This window comes from Bacillus rossius, chromosome 12, assembly GCF_032445375.1.
Source record: "Bacillus rossius redtenbacheri isolate Brsri chromosome 12, Brsri_v3, whole genome shotgun sequence".
NCBI classification, from domain to species: domain Eukaryota; kingdom Metazoa; phylum Arthropoda; class Insecta; order Phasmatodea; family Bacillidae; genus Bacillus; species Bacillus rossius.
In genome coordinates, this window is record NC_086339.1 from 9,720,172 (window position 1) to 9,745,015 (window position 24,844).

At 36.8% G+C, this 24,844-nt stretch overlaps 2 protein-coding genes across 5 annotated transcripts in view; one reads left to right on the forward strand and one right to left on the reverse strand.

Moving 5' to 3' along the window:
- Positions 1-19,471, forward strand: part of LOC134537500 (trafficking protein particle complex subunit 10) — a 41,127-nt gene extending 21,656 nt beyond the window's left edge. Inside the window, exons 15-20 of the mRNA XM_063377997.1 lie at positions 2,790-2,975; positions 6,463-6,693; positions 8,222-8,389; positions 9,055-9,232; positions 10,625-10,759; positions 11,416-19,471. Coding sequence (XP_063234067.1) covers positions 2,790-2,975; positions 6,463-6,693; positions 8,222-8,389; positions 9,055-9,232; positions 10,625-10,759; positions 11,416-11,528 — 1,011 coding nt within the window. The 3' untranslated portion in view covers positions 11,529-19,471. The remainder of the gene's footprint in view (positions 1-2,789; positions 2,976-6,462; positions 6,694-8,221; positions 8,390-9,054; positions 9,233-10,624; positions 10,760-11,415) is intronic.
- Positions 19,472-20,406: 935 nt separating this feature from the next.
- The window catches only part of LOC134537501 (aryl hydrocarbon receptor), a 280,224-nt gene continuing 275,786 nt past the window's right edge, over positions 20,407-24,844 (reverse strand). For all 4 annotated transcript variants that reach the window (XM_063378000.1, XM_063377999.1, XM_063377998.1 and 1 more), the window contains one exon: positions 20,407-22,360. The gene's annotated coding sequence lies outside the window, so the exon portion shown is untranslated. The remainder of the gene's footprint in view (positions 22,361-24,844) is intronic.

Consider the following 24,844-nt stretch of genomic DNA (forward strand, 5'->3'; position numbering starts at 1 on the left):
GCCAATGAACAGTTGGCATTTCCCTGAGTGTGTAGAGGATATTGGAGTCTATCCTGGAGGTCATTGAATCCGCGAAATTCACGGGTCTCTAATAATAATTTATTTTTTCATTTTTACTATTTTTAATTTTTCTAAGCCCATAAAAAAAAGTGTCTTTTGACAGTATTATTACTAGGGGTGTGCGGGATCCCGACGTTTCGGGAATAAAGTCGGGAAAATAGGCTTCCCGAAATGCCGGGCGGGAATTTTATTACTCCCGAATTTTTCGGGAAATTGTTTAAAAATTTACAAATGTTTACTAATCATGTGAAAATGTTTTCTATCTATTCAAACTGTTTTTACAACAATATTTTTTATGGATTCGTACATTTTTGAAGGGTTTCCGTAATATTTAAACGCAAAACATCTTTTAAACGTATGCCGATCGTAGCGACAGCTGTGGTGTGCAGTGAATTATGATAATCGTTTACACATATCTAATTGGAATATAAAATACGTACATGGAGTACCTTAAATATTGTATGCGTTCATAAATATATTTCTTCAAGGGTACAAATTTGCAAGATACGTGAATAGTCAGTTATATAACGTTATTGCCATCACCATTGAATATTTAACCTAAAACCACTGTGGTTCCTTAGACACAAACAAAACACATGCGCATCCAACCTTTTCGCCAAAGATATAAGAAATACTAGACTTGCGTTACATAACGAAGCGTAACCGTTCTCATTACTTGATAGCAGTGGCGATGTAGAGAACTGTATTGGCACTTTGAAAAATATGAAATCACGAAGTTTTACACCCCTGTTCACGAGTATCTAAACATCTATGATTTTGCTTTGGGAGGAAAAAAATAGTTGTTTACTGGTTAGTTTGGCGGGCTTTGTCGGCTGACGTTACGTTATTAAGGCTTGTGCAAAGTATATGTTCCTATTTTCGATGCCGTTGTATATTAAAACAAACTAGCAGCCTACAAATAATGGAGGTCGCAACCGATAAGCTTGTTACTTGTAAACCTAAAAGTGTTTGGAAGTATTTTGAACGTCTGACAGACAGTAAATCCCTGGAAAAGTGTGTCTTGTGTGAAAATTTTTTGAGATGTGAACATGGTTGCACGTCTGGATTACTATGACATCTCAATAAACATCCCTCTATAAAAAAATAATTTGAGGATGCTAAAAAATATGAAGTCGCCGCTGAAAAAAGGGAAAGTGAAGCAGACAAAAGAAATAGCAGCAAAAAAACAACTAACTTTGCAAAAAAATGTTTAAATGGCCATCTTCTCATATTAGAATTAATTAATTATTTTATTATTTTTTTTTTTTTTAATTTTCCCGATCCCGTCCCGTTTCCCGCGGGAATAATTTATTTTTCCCGAAAATTTCCCGCAGTACAAAAACCTATTCCCACACACCCCTAATTATTACAGTATTATACATACAGTAAACTCCCTATTATCCGCGCATGCTACGAAAAAATACAGCACATAATGTAAATCTATATTTTATTACAAGTGAGCAAATTCGAACTCTACTGACGAGTGTTTTGTGTGCAGTATACAGTAAAACGCCACAGGCCTTCTTGGAACTCGCGCAGTAGGCTGGCATGCGTTGCTATTATTGTCTCTGTCGCACTTTGTTTCTAGTCGTATGGTTGAGCACTTTTTTGTTTACATTACTGAAATGTATTGTATGTTAATTATTCAGAAAAAATGTTACTGTAATTGTAACTTTTAATGTACATAAATGTTTAGCTTTTTAAGTTAAAATTAATGTTTCCTTTTTTGTTTCCATTTTCGGCTCTTTTGCGGATTATCCGCAATTTTCACTATCCGCGGTGGCCCTGCCACTTAATTTCGCAGATAATCGGGAGTGTACTGTACTGAAAGAAAAAAAAATATATAAATTTTAAACACCAATAATGTATTCATATGAGAAAGTATTTGTAATAGTTGGTTATTAATAATTATTAATAACAAGACATTCCATTGGTTATGTTACTGTGGTTAAACTGAGCCAACATTTGTAACATTAAATAATATAAAACAATTTGATGACTAAAACATTTGAAACCAAGATTGGTGACTTTCTGTATCGCAATTTCTAAAAAAATACTAGAAAGATGCAAATGCCTTTGTAACAAAAGGTAACAATAAACAATAATTTTAATCAGATTAAAAAAAAATGTATGTAAGTTATTCATCGTCGACACTTAAAAAATCAAATAATTTTTTGGTCTCATGCTCATTTGAACACAACCGCAGTTGAAGTATAGGGTTGAAACTCTCCCTCTCTCTTCCCCCCCCCCCCCCCCCCTTCAATTTTACAGTCACGTGCTACATTATAATTGCATGGTTATTTCTTACCTACACTCTTTTTAGAATGTTATTCAACCTGAAAATACAGGATATAACTATGGTTACTATTTTATAAGTCCAAACTAAGCTTTATTTATAAAATTATTTTACTTGAAAATAACCACAGCGAGTATGCATATTTATTCCACACGCTGAGATATAAATAAACAGGGCTGGGCCTGGGCCCTGGACCCAGGGGTCCACCCAGCCCCTCCCTTGTGGGGGCCAAGGGGTTGAACGTCGCTCGGAAGCTGAAACATCAACAAACTGTTAATTTAAGCCTAAATTTGTGCACAGGAGAGACCAATATCTGTCGGTCGTTAATTTTATTGCTGGAGGAAGCAAATGGTATTGTTGAACAGGGTAGTGTTCCAAGCGAGAGAGCCCCGTGCCGGCGTTGCGGAAAGGGGGTTTCGTCGTCGTGCCGCAGGGCTCGGAGCTGCGGCTGCGCGCGTCGCGCGGCCTGGCGATGCAGTTGCGCGGCCGGGGGGAGCCCCTGGCCCGGGAGGTGAGCGTGCCCCTGCCTGCGGCCGGCCCTTTCGGCAGCCTGTCCGTGGAGCTGGCGGTGCTGGCCGAGCTGCCGCCCAGGCGAGACTCCTCGCCCGTCGACCATAAGGCACGTGCGCTCCCTCGTCCGATCTCTGCCCAGAAACACTCATCACGGCAGGAGTCTGATTCCCCATCATGTTTATACAATTTTACTTCAGAGAAGTTAAGTGGCTACTCCAGTGTTTCAGGGGCACTACGCAACCCTCGTTAACCTCATAAGATTCAATGCTATTTTCATTTTGCTTATAACTAGGGCCTGGAAAATTTCGGTGTTTTCAATATGCAAAAAGCGGTACTTTCAAATTAGAAAAGCGGTGGTTTAAAGTCGGTATTTTCGTTATGCAATGGAAATTTTACCGGTATTTTAAATGTTGACTAAATTGTGCAGTTATTGAATATAATAGTTTACATATTTAATAAACAATCCATGTATACTAGGAATAGGCTAATATGCATAATAACAGCCAATTAAATCCAAAACAGTTACACAAAACAGACACGTTGCTATAGATGTTTGCAACTACAAATTTTCTTTCTTTTTTTTTTTTTTTTTGGCTGCCAATGCCACATGCTTAGCCGACTTTAGGTGTTTGTCAATTAAATCTTTTCTATCCCATGAAACTTTACAGTTGCAAAATTTGCACATCACTGTGCTATTGTCAGTACAATAAAACCCATGTTTCCTCTACTGATATGCTCGTATTTAATGGAGTGGAGGAACACGGGGTTGCCACTTGAACAAACCCCAGTGCACAAATGAGAAAAAACTTAGTGTGAACTATACCCCAGATCAATTTTGAGCATCAAAACCATACACGAACACGGCTTATGTAAAAATAAGGTAATTATGCTAAAACACAAGACTTGGGTTAAAGGATACTTTAACCTTGTGTGGATCAAGTAGAAAAAATTCGGCTATAAACGAAAGAAATAAGAACAATGCTATCCTGAAATGCTGTGACATGTTTTTGGAGTAGATAATCACAGCGACAGACCGACAGGATGCGCTCCCGCCCTTGCCGTCAGCGATGTTTATTTTGACAGCTCAAGCAATTAGTATCTTTTCCACGCCCCTTCGCAGCGTAAAAAAAAAAGAGAGAAAAAAACACGCTGACAGTTTCTCACGCAGAAGGTTGAAATGTTAGCTGTTAAAAAAAAAAAGGGGGGGGGGGGGTTGTTTTTACATGGTTTGTGGCTCTGGGAGGGATAAGCCTTGAAGAATTAGCAGGGGATGGGAGAGGTAAGCGTCGCGTCGCGTCACGTCACGTATGACGTCAAGCCGCCGGGCGGGTAAGATAACATGACAGCTGAGACGGCTTTTCGTGCGATAGTGAAGGCACCGAGCTCGGCTAGACACTGCCGCGTGGCCAGTCTAGAGGGTGGTATCTATTTTTAGACGTCTTTTGTATGCCTGGCTGCTTACAGTACAGCTCTCGCCAAGATAAATGTGAACGCATAGAGCCCAACAAAGTGTAACAGACTTGTTTTTCAGCCGATTTTACTCAAATTTTCGACTTTCTCTGCTTAAATTTTTCATGTTTTCTCAAAAAACGGTCATATAAACGGAATGGACGCATCAAAGGGGGCTCGCATCGGCGGGATTCTACTGTAATGGTACTTTTCGGGGATATATTCGCAGTGTAATATAGAAATGTTGTGGTTTTCGCGAATGTACTTACTTTTCGCGTTTTCATGCGAAATTCGCGCGAATTTTCGCAAAATTCGCAATCTCGAAAAATTCCAGGCCCTACTTATAACTAATTAACTTGCTTGCTTGCTTGATATGTAAGACAACAATGCTCTTATCAAAGCCCCTTTCTTCAATAACGTGCATAAATTATGGTTTTATACTAATCTTTACTAATATGCATAAGTGTATTGTCTATGTTTGAACCATAATTTATGCACGTTTTTGATGAAAGGGGCTTTAATAAGAGCATCGTTGTCTTACATATCAAGCAAGCATCATTTCAAAATCTATATTAGTTAATTAGTTATAAGCAAAATGAAAATAGCATTGAATCTTATGAGGTTAACGTGGGTTGCGTAGTGCCCCTCAAACACTGGAGTGGCCTCTTAAGGCTGGATTCATTAAACCCATGCAAGATCACAAGAAACGCAAGATGCAGAATTTTCTGAAATTACATTTTGAGAGCAGTAGTTCATAAAATATGTACGGCACAATAGCGCAACGAAGCTCACAATTTTTTAAAAAATTATATATACATCATGTTTTACGCTTGTTGAAACTTTTCACACAGTAATAGTAGATTATAACATTTTAAAATCAAATTATTGACCATTTCTTTTTTTTTTTTCGAGATAAATGTGAGTTAATGAAAAGAAGCCCGGCGTAAAAATACGTTTTCTACTGTTTTACGTCTTGCGACTTGTGTGCTTTGTAAAAAACTGTGATTTTCTTGCGTAGGTTTTGCGTGTAGTGTTGTTGCATTGTCTAGTGTTTAAACCTAGCCTAATTCCTCCAGTATGTGTCAGAAGGTTTAGTTGGAGACTGATTACAAAATTATATAGTTACGTTGTTGAAAATGGAACTATAAAAATGTGGTTTACATGCAAAATCTTGTTCTAATGTACAAAAATGAACCCATTTATATTTCAAACATATTTAGATTTTTTTTTTTTTTTTTTTTTTAAATGTATGTCTAGGAAAAACTGTAATTAAATCTGACTGGGTATAGATAAGAATGTGAACATGTACCTGTTCCCAGTTCACAGGAAGTAATTTAGTTCTAGTGGTGAATTGGGATGAAATCGAAATAATAATGAAAATTTTATCAGTACACCATATAACTTCCAAAAGCAACTAAAAATCATTAAATTAGTCAGTATTTAATAAACCTCAACTGAAATCACAAAAAAAAACTATCTATTAATGTATTAAATTCAGTGAATCATTTATTTAGCATTGCGTTTTTACCAAAACGTATTAACAAATTGCATAGAAAAAATCAATTAATCTTAATTACTCTTTTAAAATTACTGATATATGCACATTGTTCAAATGCACAAATTATGTATATATTTTTTTTCATTCTTCAGAGTAATTCTGTCCTCGACGTCAATATTACAAATCATTATTACAAAAAAAGCATTATTTATTTATTTATTTGTTTATTTATTTGTAATTGTAACATGCCAACCAACAGGACAAAGCCTTTAATGGTTGGCACACAATTAGATACATATACTTACATATACACTCAAGTGTCAAGATCAGAAATGCACAATATGGTGAAAAAGTACTAAGAAACATTTTAGCATCGTTGCATCGTATTTGTTGAGTAACACACACTCTTTATGAACTAATAGAATTGATAAAAAACAATAAAACTGAAACCTCCTGTTTAAGATAAAGAAATCTGCAAATGTATAAAGCCATGGAATCACGTGTGTCATGTAATGGTTGAGTTAAAAAGTTTTGAGCTGAGCGTGAATGCAGTGGTTAATGTGCGTGGGCAGGTGTGCATCTCAGCGTGAATGCAGTGGCTAACGTGCATGGGCAGGTGTTGAGCTGAGCGTGGATGCGTGGGCAGGTGTGCATCCAGTGCCCGTGGCAGGCGGAGGAGCGGGTGGCGCCCCTGCACTTCCAGCCGCCCTTCACGTCGTCGCTGCGGCTGCACACGGCGCGCGCCACCAAGTTCCTGCAGGTGCAGGTGTGCGGGCTGAGCGCGCGGCGGCTGGAGCTGGAGGGGGCGGGGCTGGCCGTGTCCTCGGAGCCGCACCTGCCCCTGCGCTGCCTCGCCCCGCCCTCCCACCACCCCCTGGTAACTGCTCCCGCCCCTCCCCGTCGTCTTTGTATATATATACTGTATAGAAGTCCCCAGCCCAGGTTTAAATTTCTAATACGGTTTGAGATAGTTGGTTAATTCACCGCCTCAATCGCCACCATCTCTAGGGCATCGACTTGTGGTGGTCCCTAGCGGACAAGTGTCGAACTCTTCAAACACCTGTTCCCCACCCTCCCTCAAACATGCGTTGTCCTCCACCCACCCTCTACCCCACCTCTCATCCCGACAGTTTTGTGATGCACAAACTCTCGTTGAACGACCTTGAGCTGCAGTGAATGTTGGGTGGGGGGTGCGGGGGAATGACAGTGGGCGACAGTGCTGCGCTCTAACGTGTAAATAACAACCTAAGACGATACAGGGCGTTTTGGCAGCGCTGTACAGCGGTGAAGTTCCCAAGCTGCTCATCATACGCTCCTGAAAAACGTAGAGTAAATCCTATCCACTCGCGACTTCTATACAGTATATATATTCAAAGCCGTCGTGCACCCCCCAGTTCGATGCTGTACAATAAATAACAGTCTCTTGAAAGGACAGCATCTTGGAAAGTATAACCTCTTTATGAATTTCTAAATAAAATAAAAAAATGTTAAAATATTTGTTCTCAGCGACACAAAAAAATTTCGAGCAACTTGTAAGAATCTGTTGTTCCTTTTTTTTTAATCCGTAGATTTATATAATGAAATCAATTTAAAAAATGTTAAAACTCCAAAATAAATTGATCCATGAATTGTCTAAACAGTGGTTTGTGGTTATACTTTATTTTACAGTATCAAAGTTAAGAAAAATACACATAAATTAAAAAAAAAATGAACTTGCGTCAAAGGTCTGGTTGCAGCCTGGAGTAGATGCTTTTTTTTATTTTTACATTCTCCAGTTTCTATGGTTAAAAGGGTTGTTATTTGATTTGTGAGAGGGGTGGGGATAGGATCGCCCCCATTGCCCCTCCCACAGGTCTGCCACTGTCCATGATAAGACACTTCAAAGTGTTATGTATTTTATATAAAAGTTTGTAGTACAGTAGTGTCTCGATTTACTGTGCTTTGACTAACCCGAGTTTCTATTTTATCCAAGCCAACCTAAAGACTGTTGAAACATTTGCTTGAACTCGAAATAATCTGACCATCATAGAAAATCTTAATAAAATTAACCTAATTGATATACTCAGAATCGAAGATAAGAATAGAAGAGATATAAATACTAGGTCATGTAATGGTAATACCATCCATTCCAAGCTACCACAAAATGGCTTTAATAGTAAGAAAATATATTCATGTATTGTAAATAGTACATGAATAAGCAAATCATGAAATGAAGTGATATAATTTTCACTGAAGAAAAACTGGGAAAATGCTACCACCGGGCTAGCTGTAAACCATCAAATTATATCCGTGCCCAAGATTATGCTTACCCGAGGCGGCCGCGGTTCATTAAATCGGTTAGTCGAGCCCCTACTGTACTTGGTAAACAGGTTCTGTGTTTGCGAGGAGGTATCGGACTGACTCAGGTGGTGGGGGACGGCATGAACGCCTCCTTCATGTGGGAGATAGACGTGGCGGGGACCCCGGACACCACGCCGATCAAGACAGACTTCAGCGTGAGGTACCGCCCCGTGCCGGCCGGCGAGCACCCTTTCATGGTCTACAGGTGCAACTTCGACGTCACCGACTACAAGGTGACGACTGACGCTGCCTTGGTTCTTTCATTTTACTAGTGTGGGAAAGAGTTACCGATTGAGTTTGTAATCATAATTCATTTTTACGTGGATATTTTTATCGAAACTGGAAATAATTTATCTTTGTCTATACCTAAAAAGCAAGAAGTTTCACTTCTGTTGTGCGTGCACTCCACGAGCACAATTTTTTTTTTAATTAAATTTTTTTTTTCCACTTTAGATGAGAGTGGTAATTGTAATTTTAAAGCAGTTGATTGTCCTTATTTCCGGTTACAAACAAAAATTACATAAAGTTAAGGGAAATAAAAAAAAATTGTTTGAAAATTAGCTCTCTCATTTGTAGATTACCAAACTACCCAACTCAGATCTGATTGTATTGTGCTTCACAAACATGGTCTCTCTCTCTCTCTCTCTCTCTCTCCTACTGTTTGTTTTTCTGACATTTGCTGTACGTTACCTGGACTCGACATCCTCCACTGTTACGTCTTGAGTTCCCTAACCCCCCCAGCCCTTCCTCCTCAAGTGTGTTAAGCATACCACATTCCTTCGGCGAGAGTGATGAAGGAACGGGAGTGGAGTTCTGGGAAACGCAGCGGCTGTGACGAGGCGCGACGGAATGTGAAGGCCGGGAGGCGAGCCCGAGGGAAAGGTGCGTGCTGTCGCAGACGCTGTTCGCGGTGAAGTGCCGGGTGGAGCCGACCAAGGGCTCCGACTTCCTGCGCTCGGGCACCATGTGCAGCCTGCTGCTGGACGTGCAGAGGCTGTGCCCCGGGGGCCACAGCTCGCTCATGTACGAGGTGCTGACGGACCAGAACGTGTGGGCCGTCTGCGGCCGCACCGCCGGTCAGTGCCTACATCAGCCCCTACATCAGTTTCAAAGCTTATCCATCTATAATTGCCGTCCAAACGAGAGGCCGACTTCAATTAGTCGGCCGGAACTAAGGTGTTTGTGTATTAAAAAAAAAAAAACAATGCATTCAACAGGGATCACGAAGGTAGTTTCCAATAAGAGAATATTTAAATTCAAGTTTTACTTAAGCACAGAGCATAATTAAGCTACACAATACACAATAGCAATAGAACATTTCATACAAGGTTAACGTGAAATACCATGATCATGAGAATTTATCATTAGAAGTTATGCTGTCAGTGAACATCAAGACATATAAAATACAAAAAAAAAGGTACAATTTAGCGAAATACAATTGCCTCAAGCAATGATATCCTGAAGGGACACACACGAACAAGTACGCCTAATGTAGACGAGCATTACAATTATCAATATTATCATATTGCCCGCATAATGGGAGTATAATCCCTGTACGAACCATCAAAAGGGCCGTCGTGTCAACCAGCTAACAAGGCTTACGCCACAGATACAGTATAAAAATTTAACGTGTAGCAAAAATACTCCATGAGTATTTATATTAAAAACAGGTCTTTGTTAAGCGCAAAAATACTCCATGAGTATTTAGATTAAAAACAGGTCTACGTTAAGCCTGTGCGGATATTAGTTTTTGGATGCAAAGTGAATAACCAAATAGAATGTTTAAAATATTTTCGAAATCCAAACTACATAATTGCAAATATATTGTTCTTGGCAAAGTTGTACTACGCTTATTTTCATAAAAATACAGGATTGAAGTAAAAATATTATATTGTTTTTATAACATTTTGTGATGTTTGAACTCATTTAATTGATTAACCAATTTGGTGATGTCAGATAAAATATTTAAAAAAAAGCTTTGATTGATTTGTTTACTCGAAACCTAGGCTACATATACAGTTGTAAATTATAACTGATATTAAGCTGTAGTAAAAGTTGTATGTATGAAAGGAAAAAAAAAATTGTTCACTGCTTTACTTATCTAAAACTCGTTGTTTGGGCATAGTGCTAGAATGTGTGGTGGTTTGGATATTTGAATTTGGCGCCATCGATCGTGAGTGCGCCACTGTGGTGGCCATCTTGTTCAGCAGTGCCATCTGTAAATAGTTTCGTCAGTCTTTTATCGTTTCTCCGCGTTGCTGGGCGTCATGCAGCTAAACTATTAGTTTCAATTCAGTTTTGTGAACACTCGTACTACATGCGTTTTAAGCCAAAATTCTGTTCAATCCAGGACTTTCTGTGATGCGGACAGGGCAAGGTCCTGCGGGACTCTTCCGTGTGTTAGCTCGTGCTCGGGGCTCGGCTCACCCCTGGCAGGCAGTCGGCGAGCGAGGGGTGTGTGTGTGCAGGCGTGATATCGCTGGAGACGGCGGACAGGCAGCACGTCGCGCTGGACGTGATGCCCATGACGGGCGGCTACCTGCCGCTGCCCGGCGTGCGTCTGTCCAAGTACATCCCCGCCGAGCTGAAGACGCCGGGGAAAGGTACGCGATCCAGCACTGTGGTGGGAAAAAAAAATAATTGTGCTTTTTTTCAAAATACAGCGGAACCCTCGATAATACAAACCTGGAGGGACCATAATTTTGTCACTTCGCAATGACGAGGCTTTCATCAACCGAATTATTATTACAAAATGTTAAATCAAAAAATTTATATAATTTTGAAATTAAATTCAAATAAAGTTCAACTTGGACGCAATTTCATGCCACACAAAATGTACTTTTGTTTAGGGATTGTAAAAAAAAAAAATTTTCTACTGTATCACACTTAAGGGTGATCCACTGGTCCAGAAAAGTTTCCCTCTCTTCAGAGTGACTTCAAACTGATACATCACTCACGATAGCATAACAACTGAGATCTGAACGCCCTAAGAGCGCTGTACGAGACTGAGTCGGGCAGCTGGGTGCTCAGTTGTGAGAAGGCCTCCAAAGAGGGCGTTGTGTCGCTCGGCTCTGGAACAGCGGCAGGGTGGTGCACGTGAGAAAATGAACCCTGTCGCTCCCAGGAGGAGGGATCGCCAATTGTTTGTTCCTAGTTTGAAGGAGATGAAGAGGAGGGTAGCCCTGTGAGTTGGCAGCGTAGCAGCTTGTCCCCACGTGAAGTGTCGTCATGTAACGGCAGGGTTGGGGCTGTTGTGCAGACACGAGCGCGTCTCACCCGCGGCTGGAGCCGTTCAGCGCGGGCCAGGTCTACAACAGCAGCAAGGCCCAGCAAGTGCACGTGCTGCCCCCGGCCGAGGCAGCCCCCTCGTAGTGCCCCAGGGCTGCCAACCCGCCGGCCCCGCGCCGGCCATCACACGCAAATATTTATTTGTAAGGCTCGCAAACTTAAGTAATTTCTTTTGTGTATGCAATGAGTTGATATTTTTTTGTTACGAGTTTTGATGAGCGATAAAAGAAATGCCATAGTTAATGTAATTTATTTTACATGTGATACATTAACGGTGATAACTAGTGTCGGTAGGTTTTTTTTTTGTATTTGCATAAAGTGTACATAATGTGTATGAACTGTAGAAATTATTCTTACTGGGGGATAAAAAAAAATTTGTGGTTATTTGTGATATTTGTATCATAAGCTGTCAAAGTGCAACGAACATTATTTTTTTTATAGGATGTGTTTAGCAATGTTAGGTTGAATAATTTATTGTCTTCATAAATATTTTAGTTATTATTTCCCATTTTTCTTTGATTTGATTTTGTTAAACGAAAAGAGAGCTATTATAAGAGTGCATAACTTAGAAAAAGGATTAGATTTTGGGAATTTTTTAAAATTACTTTTGAATTTAAGTTTGGCTGTTATGAAATGGAATATTGTTTTAAACTGTGTATTTTGAATGAGTCCTATGGCTAATTCATTCTGTTACCTTAAACATAATTGATTTCGCTATTTTCCAGCAAGTCATGTTTCTGCATTGGTTGATTTGGTAATATTGCTTGCTAGCAAATAGCTGAGTTGGTAGCATTGAGGAGGTAGTGCCAGCATTAACTCTCATTAACTGCAAGTCTATTCGTCCGGTTTTTGTGGCTCCATTACAAAATAATTTACATGAAAAATTACAGTGTTAAGTATGGTTGCAACATTTTTTGAAATATAAATACTTTTGGATGATACTATATACATATACACGCCGTGATACAATAGGTACTATGATAGTGATTCATAATCATTGTGAGAGATGTACAGCATGTATTGTTGTGCCACTATTTCCTTTTAGTTAAGCTTGAAAGGAAAATACAAAAAAAAAACTATCTCCTTAGTATTTGAAGTGAAAATATTGATTGTTTTTGCAAAGCTCAGCTGAACTCATCATCAGAATATTCTGCTTATGCACCGCCTATTTTCAACAACAGTTTTGACAGACTACTGCTGCTGTGTTTACAGGCAACGGAGAAGAGTTATCTTTATGATTGGCTATTCTTTAAGCAGTAATTTAAACCGCACAAGCATACTACTATCCTCCACGAATGTACTTTAACAGCATCATATAAGTAGTTGCTGGGACCAGCACCTGGCATCACGGTGTCAACGCAATCAGGTAACTAGTAACTAAAAAGGATCTGCGAGTTTTCGAAAAATATTCTATATTCATGAAGGATTTGATATTCAATTTGGCATTACAAATATAATTATTTTATATTATTCATTGCCAAAAGATACACAAAGTAGGATTCATTCACAAAAAATTAAATATAAAAAAATTTAACATGTATAAACGCACTATAAAGCTAAGATGTTTATTGAGAAATTTTTATTATTTTTCTCCAGCATTTTCATACATTGGTTTTATACATAAAAAATATTATGTGATTATCATTTTAAATTATTAGTAATATTTTAAAATGATTTTATTCAGTTTGTTCAAAAAAAATTAAACTTAAAATTTTATTGGTTTAAGAAAATGCATTGTCAGGTTTTTTTTTTTTTCTCAATTTACACCTGTCTATTATTTTTCCATATATATTATTATCATCTTTTTAATTTTACTGAATTTTTTATATATAATTTTCTTGGACTGCTGTGAAGTGAGAAAAAAAAATTTCATTTGAAAAAAGTTAAATATTGTTGAATAATTTATATTTGATTCTAAATATGATAGCCATAAAAGAATGAGGCTTCGCAGAAGCCTGGTAACTAATAATGATGCTCTGAGACGGTCCCAGCAGGCGTTGGTGATCCACGGGCAACGTGAGATAGTTTCACGATGCTCCATATCCAGGAAATATATGTTCAGAGTACTTCTGTCACTGGCTAGAACATTTGTTTGTTGAAAGAAATCGAGTCCAAAATCCTCGAGGTTTTTGCCAAAAGACCATTTCAAACTTTCCTTATATAACTTTACAAATGATTGGTCTGGCTTTAACATAGTAATTCAGAACTATTCTTGATAATCCTGTTGACTATTTGAGTATCGATGACAATTTAATACAACCATACTGGACTGGCTGTACATATGTCCATGTAGTGTCCATGAACTTTCGAAGAATACTAAATGTTCTTAATGAAACAAACCTTTTAGGACCCTCTAACAAAAAGTTCTGCCTAATCAGATGTTAATTAAACAAAATATTTTGACAAAAAAAAACAAAGAATATATAAAATTATAAATACATAAATGAAAGTTCATTTAACTGGCATAACCCAATTTGTAATGAAACGTTATAATTTTATGAACAGTTTACATTAACTACAGTCTCATGTCAGTGGAAAATTACTCCACAAGTGAAACAAAATTGATAATTTTTACAGACAATATTTTATTTAACAAATATGTTAACATTGTTAACTATTCAAAGATTGCTTGCCCTATGTTGTCATTGATTTTTACTGTGGCTCAGTACACACATACTGATTACCTATAATGAAACATACTCCGAATTTTGGTTCATAATACTCAAATGTTGTACAGGTTGTGGTAGTGCGTCCGTGTGTGTGTGTGTGTGTGTGAGTGTGTTCGTAATCAGCCCGCTGAACTTGTGCAACAAGGAAGAAAACCTGTTGGGAATGGCATGTCATTGCCTTTTCTCTGTGCTGAACCTTACAGCTTCTGTTATTACTGTTTGTCATTCATTCATTTTGGCAGTCTTGCTTGCCTTCCTCAGTGCTGTCAACATATGAAGAAATTGTGCCCTTTCATGTATTCTTGTACATCCTGTACTGTGAGTGTAGAACTAATTGCTTGGGATGGGATGTACTGTTTGATTTTTTTTTTTAAATTTGTAATCATAAATCATTACAGAAGACGTGAATTTTGCCCTGAATTTTGAACATGACTGCAAAAATCCAAAAACATTATTTTAATATTAGTTAAATATATTGCCACTAACAAAAGTGTGCTAGAAATTAAATCATAAAATGTTATCAATCATAGTTCTGAATCTCTCAGTAAATGTGGGTTTGTGCTGACAGTGAATGTATACCATATATGAAATTGTGGTTTACAAGTGTGATTTACCTGTATCTATATTCACTCACTGAACTGTTTTTATTTCTTTTCCAGCATTATTGAAATATTTTTAGGTGTTCATGAGTTACGATTACATTAAGATTTAAATAATTTTTGCTAGGTTATTTTTGTTCTCCATTTGTGGCAGTCTGTGGCAACTTAAATACAACAGTACATTTTATAGGTGAGAGTTTTCTCATTCCTTGTATGACTTAGTGTCGGTCTATGACTTGTTGAAGATACTGTTAGACATGTTTTTTGCTACTTAGGTTTTACACTAAAATATTTATGCTACTTTTTATTATTTGTCATTCATAGTATAAATTTATCTTTTTTCCCCTTGAACCTTGACAGCATTTAATCTGTTCTCTCGAAAAGTGATGAAAATTAGTTTCCATTGCATTCAGCTCCCATCCCAGCAAACGGCACAGTGATGGTTTGGGTTAACGTGGTGAGGATAATGAAGAGTGCTGTGATTCTGAAGTGTAAATATTTACTGCAATACAAAAAAACAAGACATCTGAGATTTATCTTATCTTGTCATAAATAGAAGTTAGGTGTTTTGCAGCGATGCTTATCTTGACTTCTAACAACGACTGGTAAACGTTCTCAACATGTGGATTCGTTTATTCTTTTGTATTCTGGAGTTGTAGAGTCAGTGTTATTTTAGTCTTCCATTCTCTCTCTATGTGTTACTGTTTGTACAGACAGCTGTTTGTACGCATCACTGTTAGTGTGTCTGATACGTCGAGCTTCCTTGTTCAAAATGTACGTGAGTTGTGATTTAAGGGTGTCCAGTAAACTGCTGGAATCAAAGCGCTGAGGAAATTCCACACTGGGGGTGAAATGGCTAATTTTTTTATCATTTGTGTTGGATATAGTAATGAAAATATTGTTGGATATTTTGTAGTTCGACACCTTTGAAGTGGTGTTCAAACATACTAAATATAGTCTCCTATTCTTGGCTTCTTTTTTTAGATAAAAAAAGAATATTAAATAAATATGTACCAGTGTCTTTGTTTGCAATCACAAAAGTGTCTTGTGCAATATTTTTTTATGTAGATTTTCAGGAAATGTATTTTGCCTGAGAAAAATATGGGAAGCATTAATTTTGGTTTACAGGACACCTTTACCCTGGCTCATATTGTTTTGTTCAAATTAGGTGTGAAGTATAATTGTCATTGTTCAGTCTTTGTTTGTGCTGGAGACTGCTTCCTGCCTTACCTTTGCGGAGGTGTGGCTGTGTAAACAGTGTTAGAAACCGGAGCAGTGTGTGTGATGTGCACTACTGTAGTGGTGGATGTACTAACACTACTTCTCATCTGAAGATGATTTAGTTAATATACTCATGGATTCTCAACACCTTCACACAGAAAAAAAAAAAAGGTTTTCTGTTAAGATTAGCTCAGTGTGATTGTAATATTAATGCTGTCATAATTTCTGCAAAAAATAGAACATATTTAATTTCAGACATGTAAAAGTTGGTTCAAAACTACATACTGGGATTTAGTCATTTTTAGCTTACTTTACTAAAATAATATAGTTAAGGTGACTTGTATTCAAGGGAGTTTTTTTGTTGAATATTATCTTATATATTGGTGGACATGGGTTTTTTCCATTCTGCATTCAGTATCAGTTATTTAAAATTTTGTGTTAAATTTTTGATTTTTAATAGTAGAATCTGTTATATCAAAGAATATAATCAACTCACCTCTCGCATAATTCATGTGCATTGGGTGGTTCAGACATTTATGGATTATAATCAGCAGTCCATATCACCCAATGTTTTCAGCTCACAGTTCCACTTAAACTTCAAAAGGTTGTATGGTGTACACCATGTCATACTATGTAATTCTAACATTTTGATTCTTGGCTCGGCTACAGAAATCAGTTTCTTTATGTCAAGTCATTTAGGTAGTGTAACTCGCCTATCAGAGATCCTGTGCGGTGTAAGGTAGCTCGTAAATCCTGGCGGTTGTCCCACCTGGCATGTATGGTCTTGCATCTGGGCACTTGTTCTCGGGCGGTTTAGAGTGTCTTCTATCTGTGTGTAGGAAGCAGGTCATTCAGAAATTATAAATATACATATGAAGATTAAAACCCTCTCAAGTCAGAATTGTTAGATTTTTCAGGTTAAAAAAATGTAGCCAAAACTTACTCTTTGTTAGGAAAAATTATTATTTCGCTGCTGACAATGGCCTTAACAATAAACAATAATTACTGACCTGGTGCAGGGAATTTTCACAAAATTTTTAATTGTGCTGAGATTGGAAAATTACCAAAGAAGGACAAGCAACATTTTGCATCTACAGTAATGATATTTTATTTCTGCGAAGCTGTCTGAGAGTTACAAAATAATTACCTATTCTCGTGGCATATGTGTTCGTCTCTTGCAGCCGTTTAGAGGCAGGGAAGTACTAGGTACTTGCAGAAGTACAAAATTTTTACATTCTCCTGTAAATGGGAACACGTATGACATGTATTTATAATTGAAGGGTGGAATTTTCATTCCCCAACAGAGCGTTCTTTTCTTATGCATCCAGCAGTGCATAGTGATTGTTTTTGTAATATATCTGTGGTTTCTATTTTTTGTAAATAGCAAGTATCTATGCATTAAAATTTATTTACATTACAACAGAATGATTTAAATGTAGCGGAAGCCTGATAAAAATCATTATCCAAAAAAACAGGGGGGGTTGTCTGTAAAGTCTGTTTACGGATGATAATTTTACGTGATAGTGTCATAAGAAAACATTGATGAAAAATTGCATACTTTTTAATTTTTAAAAATTATTTACAGTTTTTACAAATTTAATTTAAATAGTTTGTTTAAATATAATGACAAACAATTAGTTATAGAAATAAACTGAAATCAAATCAATGTCAATAAATTGTTAATTTGAATTGATGAAATTGGACAAATAAATCAAATTTTTTAAATTGCTGCTTTTAAAAATCCTGCCTTAACCTGTTTGATATTATAGATTTTCTCACACGGTGGTTGGTCGGTTCTTGCACGCTCGGCTCAGGCGGAATGTGACAATGAGTCATGCTTTTTCGTGCGTGCAGCCAGCGTTCATCGATTTATATAAGACGTTATCACGTGAAAACCTGTAAAGAGTGTGAGAAAGTTTATTCATCTAAGAACAGGTGAATACAAGCTTGTGATTGTAAAAACTGCCCTTGAAGTTATTAGTGGAAATGATCAAATTAAACTAATTACGGACAAAATTCTCTTTAACTTGATATGTGTATGCATGTAACTGATGTATGTTCTCTTGTTAAGTTGCTAAGAAAAAAAAAGATCTAGAAACATGACCAAGAGCTAGGATATACCGCATACTAGGTTCTGTGATCTTCCTCTGTTATCTAAATATATCACGAGACTGCCCAATATACTCAGGCCAATCTCAGAATAGGAATAAACCTGTGAGTGGTGCAAATGATCTTTGGCTGTAGTTGTAGCTGTGTCCACTTTCGTGCCCTTGTGTTCATGACAACGCACAATCTTATAAGTTTACAATTCATGCTCACAGTGCATATCCTAGTGCTTGGAACAAGTAGCAGCCAATCAAAATGCTGCTTGTCAGGGCATATACCAACTGCAAGTACTCCCTTCTGTAAAATTCATCATGAAGTTGGTTTTAAACTAGGTACTTCTCTGATACGACCTTCGGATTTTCAAGTATGGATCGTGTAATAATTGGAGCAGCACAAATATTTCAGACCCCATTTCTCTAGTTACAAATGCAAGCAAACTAGGAAGGTGTGTGTGTGTATATATATATACATACACACCTATATCCAACATTCATTGAACTTTGCTCAAGAAATATTTGTTGAATTCGTGGATACTCAGTTTAAACATATTGTTAGTGTTTAGAACTTGAATTTGACACCACAAAAGTAAATGTGTGTGTGTTTTAGGTGTGTGTGTGTATGTATGTAAGTTAGCAGATGTTTTAGGAGATTTCACACTCGGTCAGTTGTATTGAGCTATTTGTAGTGTTGCTAGGCCCTTTTCCTGTGGCTTGTCAGTGCAGCTGTTACTTACAGTATGAACGCACTATGTCCATATATTTGGGTTGTGCTCAGACTTACGAGTACAAGTATGTACAGGAAGTACACTGCATGTGTGTTTGCTTTCATGAGAGAGTTTTAGAATGAAGTGATGCAATATTGACTTGAAATTCTAACATAAGTGTGTTAAGTCACTGTGTAAACTTTTTTGAAAGGGCTGGAATATTCAGATTTTTTTTTTAGAGGAGTTTATTTAATGTAATAAATCACTTGAGATTGCGTAGCAGATGCTGAATTATTTAATTTTATTGTGTGGGAAATCTCATTTGGTGGGAACTTATTTAATGGGTTTCATTGTATTTTAGACAAAATTATATTTTGTAGTATTTTGTTTGGATGTAAAGAACTTCAACTTGATTATGATATTGACATATAAGAATAACGGTCAGTCTGAGAAGTGAAAAATGATTGTTAGTTGCTTGTGCATTCTCTGTGCTAGGCCGTGTACCATCATTCTACCATCTGCTAATGTGCTCTGCTCTCATTTGTGTATATTGTGTAAATATTGTGTATTTCAATGTCTATTATACATATTGTACATAAGCATTGTTTCAGATGTGTGGGAAATTTTGTGTATTAGGAAATACTCTTGTGTCAAGTGTAAGTTGACAGTGACAATAGGCCTACTTATTCTTGGAATTGAAAGTTTACAGAATAAAAGGAATTTCAGTAAGTGGTGTGTGTGTTATTGTGGTTGACCGTTGCTTCGACTCCCCTGCGGAGCTGCAAGTCTGCCCCTGAGGCATTTCCCACGTCCTCGGAGACATTCGCCCTGCGACAAGGTGAGCTCATTGGTCAGCGTTGGTTTAGGAGCACTAGCTTAGTTTCTAGCCCAGTTGCAATCTTTAGCCCGTGGCCTTGAGTAGTGATGGGTCAGATCTCGCTTTTCTCAAATCCGAATTTGGATTTCGAATCCCAGAGAGTACCTCGAATACACCCCCTCAAATACGAATTTACATATAAAGGGTCAAAATAAATTTCTTATTCAATTACTTGAATCAGTCTCACACCAACAAGTATTGAGCTTTTCCCACAGCTGGCCTACTTTGTTCAGTTAAGGGCTCCGCCTACCCCGGCACACAAACGGTGTGCGGAACTTCAGGAAAAACCACGCAATTTAAAAACTACTCAAGATATCCGAGTGGGGTCTGCTTACGAAAAGCATTTAAGAGTTTGCTGAGGGCCGAAAAGTACTTTTGATTTCGGATTAAGTTTTTAAACTGTATTTTTAGAAGAGTTAAAATGGCCAAAACTCATGTTTTCAGAGTAATTTTTAGGCGTAAAACAACCGGTACAGATTCTTGTACAGTGAACCAGTTCAGAACAAGCAATCTCCCAAGTATCCAATTTTTTTTTTTTTTAAAGAATAAACCAACTGTAGTATGTACTCATGTTCGGGAATTTATAACAACAATGGAAATTATACAAGGATTCCTTTTGAGTTGAAAATCATGACAATACTGTATAGATTGAGTTAACCTATGTTTGTGGTTCATTAATAATTGGAGCAAGAATGTGTCCGTGGGAGGAAGGGTAAGGAGGGGCAAGGCCCCCCCCCCTCCTACCGAAGGGAGAAGGAGCAAGAAGCTGATTTTTTTTAAATGCATGTTCTTGTATTTAAAAAGAAATACAAATACAAATTTCTGTAACTTTAGTTTTGAATCTCTTTTAATAGATACTTTTAATATTGTCACCTTTGTATTATCACAGAGGTGAGGACACTTTATTAACAGTAACACTGCTGCAGTATTTAACTATTCCGTTCACAGTACATCACATCTGGCACTGCTGTGTCGAATTTTGTAATATTTTGAAACATTTCATTATCATTATGAAAATGTCAGTAAACATAGTCATACGCATATATCATGGTGAGGCGATCCTAACATTTTGGTATTTGGTCAAAGCTTTGTGTTTATAACAGTGAACGTTGTAATCTATCGTCTTTTTTTTATAGTAATTTACACTTTCTTGATCCCTGAAAAAAAAAAGAATAATTTACAGTATTTATTCATAAATTTATTCTTTGATTTCTTGCATAAATATTTTGGTGAGTTCTGATTGCAGATGATTTGCAGTCTGGCCAAAACAAGATTGAGCCACTGTTTACTTGTATTGTATCCAATGCAGATACACGGTGCATTTTGTAGCAAACCTGAAATCAAACCTACGAACAGCTCATTTCAGAATTGGACACAGTTATTGTTCAGTTTTGCCTGTGTGTGGCTCTCATGCTGCAACACACATTGATGTAGTAGTTGGAGACAGAACCAGAGCTCAGACATCACAAAAACTAGCTTCAAGTGGAAAATTATATTCAAATAAATGCTACAGCCTTGTATCATTTTGTACATCTGGAAGAGTCGACCATTCACTAAGAACGGCAACAAATATCCATGATACAACATACATTCCTTCATCATCACAAGAAAACAAGCACACAAAAACAATTTCGGCTTTCTGCAAACCAAAGCACATCACAAAAATGATCACACAAAATTTCTGGTGAAGAAACATTTTAATTCAATCAACTTGACTTAAGTGTTAAGTCGGAAGTTTAAAAACTGCAAATGGTTTTAGCCATTAGGCAATAGATGCATTTAAAAATATTAATTAATTGATGATTTTGAAATATATTCCACGAACATTGGTACTACGCACAATACTATAATATGTACATATTTATTTAAATAAATAAATAAGTTTTCACGTAGTTATTTATATATTCAATATTTTACTATGAAAACTTTGTGATAAGTAACCTCAAGTATACAAATATGAAAAAAAAGGTTCTAATTTTTAATTTTTGTACATTTCGTGAAAACTAGATCTATAGTATATGCTGGTTTTAAAACATATTCTTCAAAATATTCACAGACCTCTGTGCAGAATCCATACCAATTTTGATTTTTTCTCTATGAAAATTATTGCTTAGAAATTTCAAAAGTGCAATCTGCCAGATGCGGACATGAAAGGCATAAGTTACAATTTTAATCTCCTGTGATTTTCTCACAACAAAACTTCTAGCAGACATCGCACAGTGAGTATTTGTCAACTCTTTGAGTCAAAATGTAGAGTTTAAAATGTCTTATTGCCACTTGCTACATTTCAATTATAAACACCTCAAACAATATACACAGGAAACATTTTCAACTTATCGATTTATATAGTACAATCATTCTTCATATAACTATATTCGACATGTATCACAGAAAAAACACATATATTATATATAATAGTTGTAATATTAGTTAATATTGGATAATGAGATGATTTACAAATAACTTTACAACAAAAAGGAACAGAGAAATATTACACACACAAATAGCATAATTAATCAAAAAAGTTCTTTATGACTTGCTGAGTACTGAAGCGAATACCATTAAAATGATATTAGATAAACACTTTGCTGTTTTTATAATTATTTATATATGTATATATAAATTTTATAAGAAAGAGATGGCAATTATTTTGTTTACTGTTCCTACAACTCGAGATCCAGTATCCGCTATCCGCACTTCAGTTCCCGCACACGGTGAGGTGTTCACTCAGGTTGGCCAACCTGCAAGCAGAAAGCAAGTGACAGTGAGCTGCTAGTGCAGTGTAGCCAGTCGGGAGGCATACGTCTGCGCAGTGTGGGAAGTACATCTCACCAACAGCCTACCGACGCGACGTGTCAATGTCATCGTCTGTTTCCCAGTTGTGCAAGCTTTGTAACTATTAGATCTTCGCTGTGTTCCAACTAGGTATACGTAGTAATTTGTTCTCTCATTTTGCTGAAGGTTTGTACGCTGTGAGATATTTTCCAGGTAGTTACTTTCCAAGTTCATTATTTTCAAAATATAAAAATACAACCGTTATGAAGTTGGTTGCACTTGAGTGAGCATGCCATTTATTTTGTAAATAAATATATATATATATATATATATATATATATATATATATATATATATATATTAGAATTAGATAAGGAAAAAGTTAATTATTTCATCTGGAACATGTTTCTAACCATCTCCAGTCTACAGCTGAGCTGACTAGAAGTTAAAATTTGAATCATGTATCTAGAGAGGTAGACTAAAAAATTGGGAGACATGTATACACAAGCAGAATTTTGTTCATATTCACACGTAATTGCAGGCAGTGAGCCAGTCATAAATAGGGCCATGCATATTTCGCGAAAAGATTCCGAGATTAGTTATAAGTTAAAACACTATAGCATCGTCTGTGTGCCGTGATTGGGTGAGATTCTGTCCGGTACATGTCTACTGTTACAACACCAATCACAGTGATTCATCGCGGAAGTAAACGCGTCCTGAGTGGCCTCGGTCAAATAAGGCAACGACTTCTCTTGATGACGGCCGCCAATCACAAGGAAGAAACCACAGGTGCGGGTAAGTATACCTTGTTGCAGTCTAATAGGCGTTCAGATTTATTCGCGAAAAGTGCCTGCCCCTAGTCATAACTAGTGTCCCGCCTACAATGCTATTGGTAAGTATTCTGTAAAGCCCAGTAGCCTACACTAGAGCATCTTTCTAGAGCAACTCTAGCTACCTTGGATCAAGGAGGTAAACGAGAAACAACGCTAGCTCCCGCACAAGCTGTCATTTATAAATGACAATTGATCTTTGCATAGTGCAGATGTTATTTATTCTTTTACACGCAAATTATGCGGTTGTACTAATTAGTGTAATATTTTTTTCCTTGCTTTAATTAAATATTTTTAAAGGAAAAAAATTACACAAATTTATAAACATATTTACTAATGTTGAAAGTAGTGTTAGTTGTCAAATTTAATTTTCAATTGCTATAGTAAATAAAAAAAATATCAACCATTGCCAATGTAGTAGCTTAATAAATCTTTATTTTGCTAAATGTTTACATTGTGCACCAAGCATGCTAATGTTCTCCAGAAATCTAAGTGTGTGAGGAAGGTTGCACTTTTCACATGCATTTGTGTGTACTAGGCCCAGAGTTCATTAGTTTCTTTAGGTGCCGTTTGATGCAATGTGGATGCTGAGATCTGTGTGCAAGTATGTGCCAGTCATGGCTGCACGTGCATATGTGACGTTTCTACTTGTTCGGTGTTCATAAATGTACACATGCTACAATTTTGGCGTCACCCTGTCGACCAGCTATTACTGAAGCAGTGCCTTGAAGTATAAAGCTAAGCAGAGGCGTAAGAAATAGTAAGTGTGTAATATTAGTGTTGTACAGGTGCTATTTGTTCTAATGCAGGCTTAAATTATATTTCTAAACTAAAAAAAAAAATTGCCAATTAAAAATGTTAACTGACAAAAAATGTGTAAACCTTCATGTCTGATGTCTGGTAGATAGTTCCACATTTGACCACATCGAAACTTGCAAGTCTGTTGTTTACACCCGTGTGAAATGATAAAATTTCAAATGATTAATAATATAAACGTCCATGAGGTCTGCTACATCAGCATGCATGGAAGCAGGTACAGAACTTTCGGTGAAGTAACCAAGGCTATCGCAATATGTACTATGTAATGCAAATAACCAGATTAAAAACCTAAGTACAAGAACCAGAAAATAACCAAAACATTATATCACATAATTTGTACATGTATTTTACAAATGTATATATTTCCTATAATTTTAAGGTAACAACTGTAGAGTGCATTGTTGACGTGTAAACATCTTAGTTCTCGGTATACGGCAGTTGGTAGGAGTGATTTAGTGAAAATGGAACGGAAGTCGATGAACGTAAATGTGACGCAAAGATGGCTGACCCACATGTAGCAACATAAACCCATATATAATCACTTCCGTAAACATTAGGGTACATACCAAACGTATTGGTGTGCCAAGTGAAACTACCCTGGAATATATAAAATAGTAAAAAGATATCTAAATTTTTAAAATACCTAAGAAAACTGGCATTACAATGATTATAATACATATACTCCTTGGTTCTAAATTCCAAATAAGTTCATAGCACAGCGGTGGAATGTGCACTAATTAACATCAAGGGACGTGTTTCAAATCTCGTACGGGAATTTTTATAAAACTTTTTTAATAACAT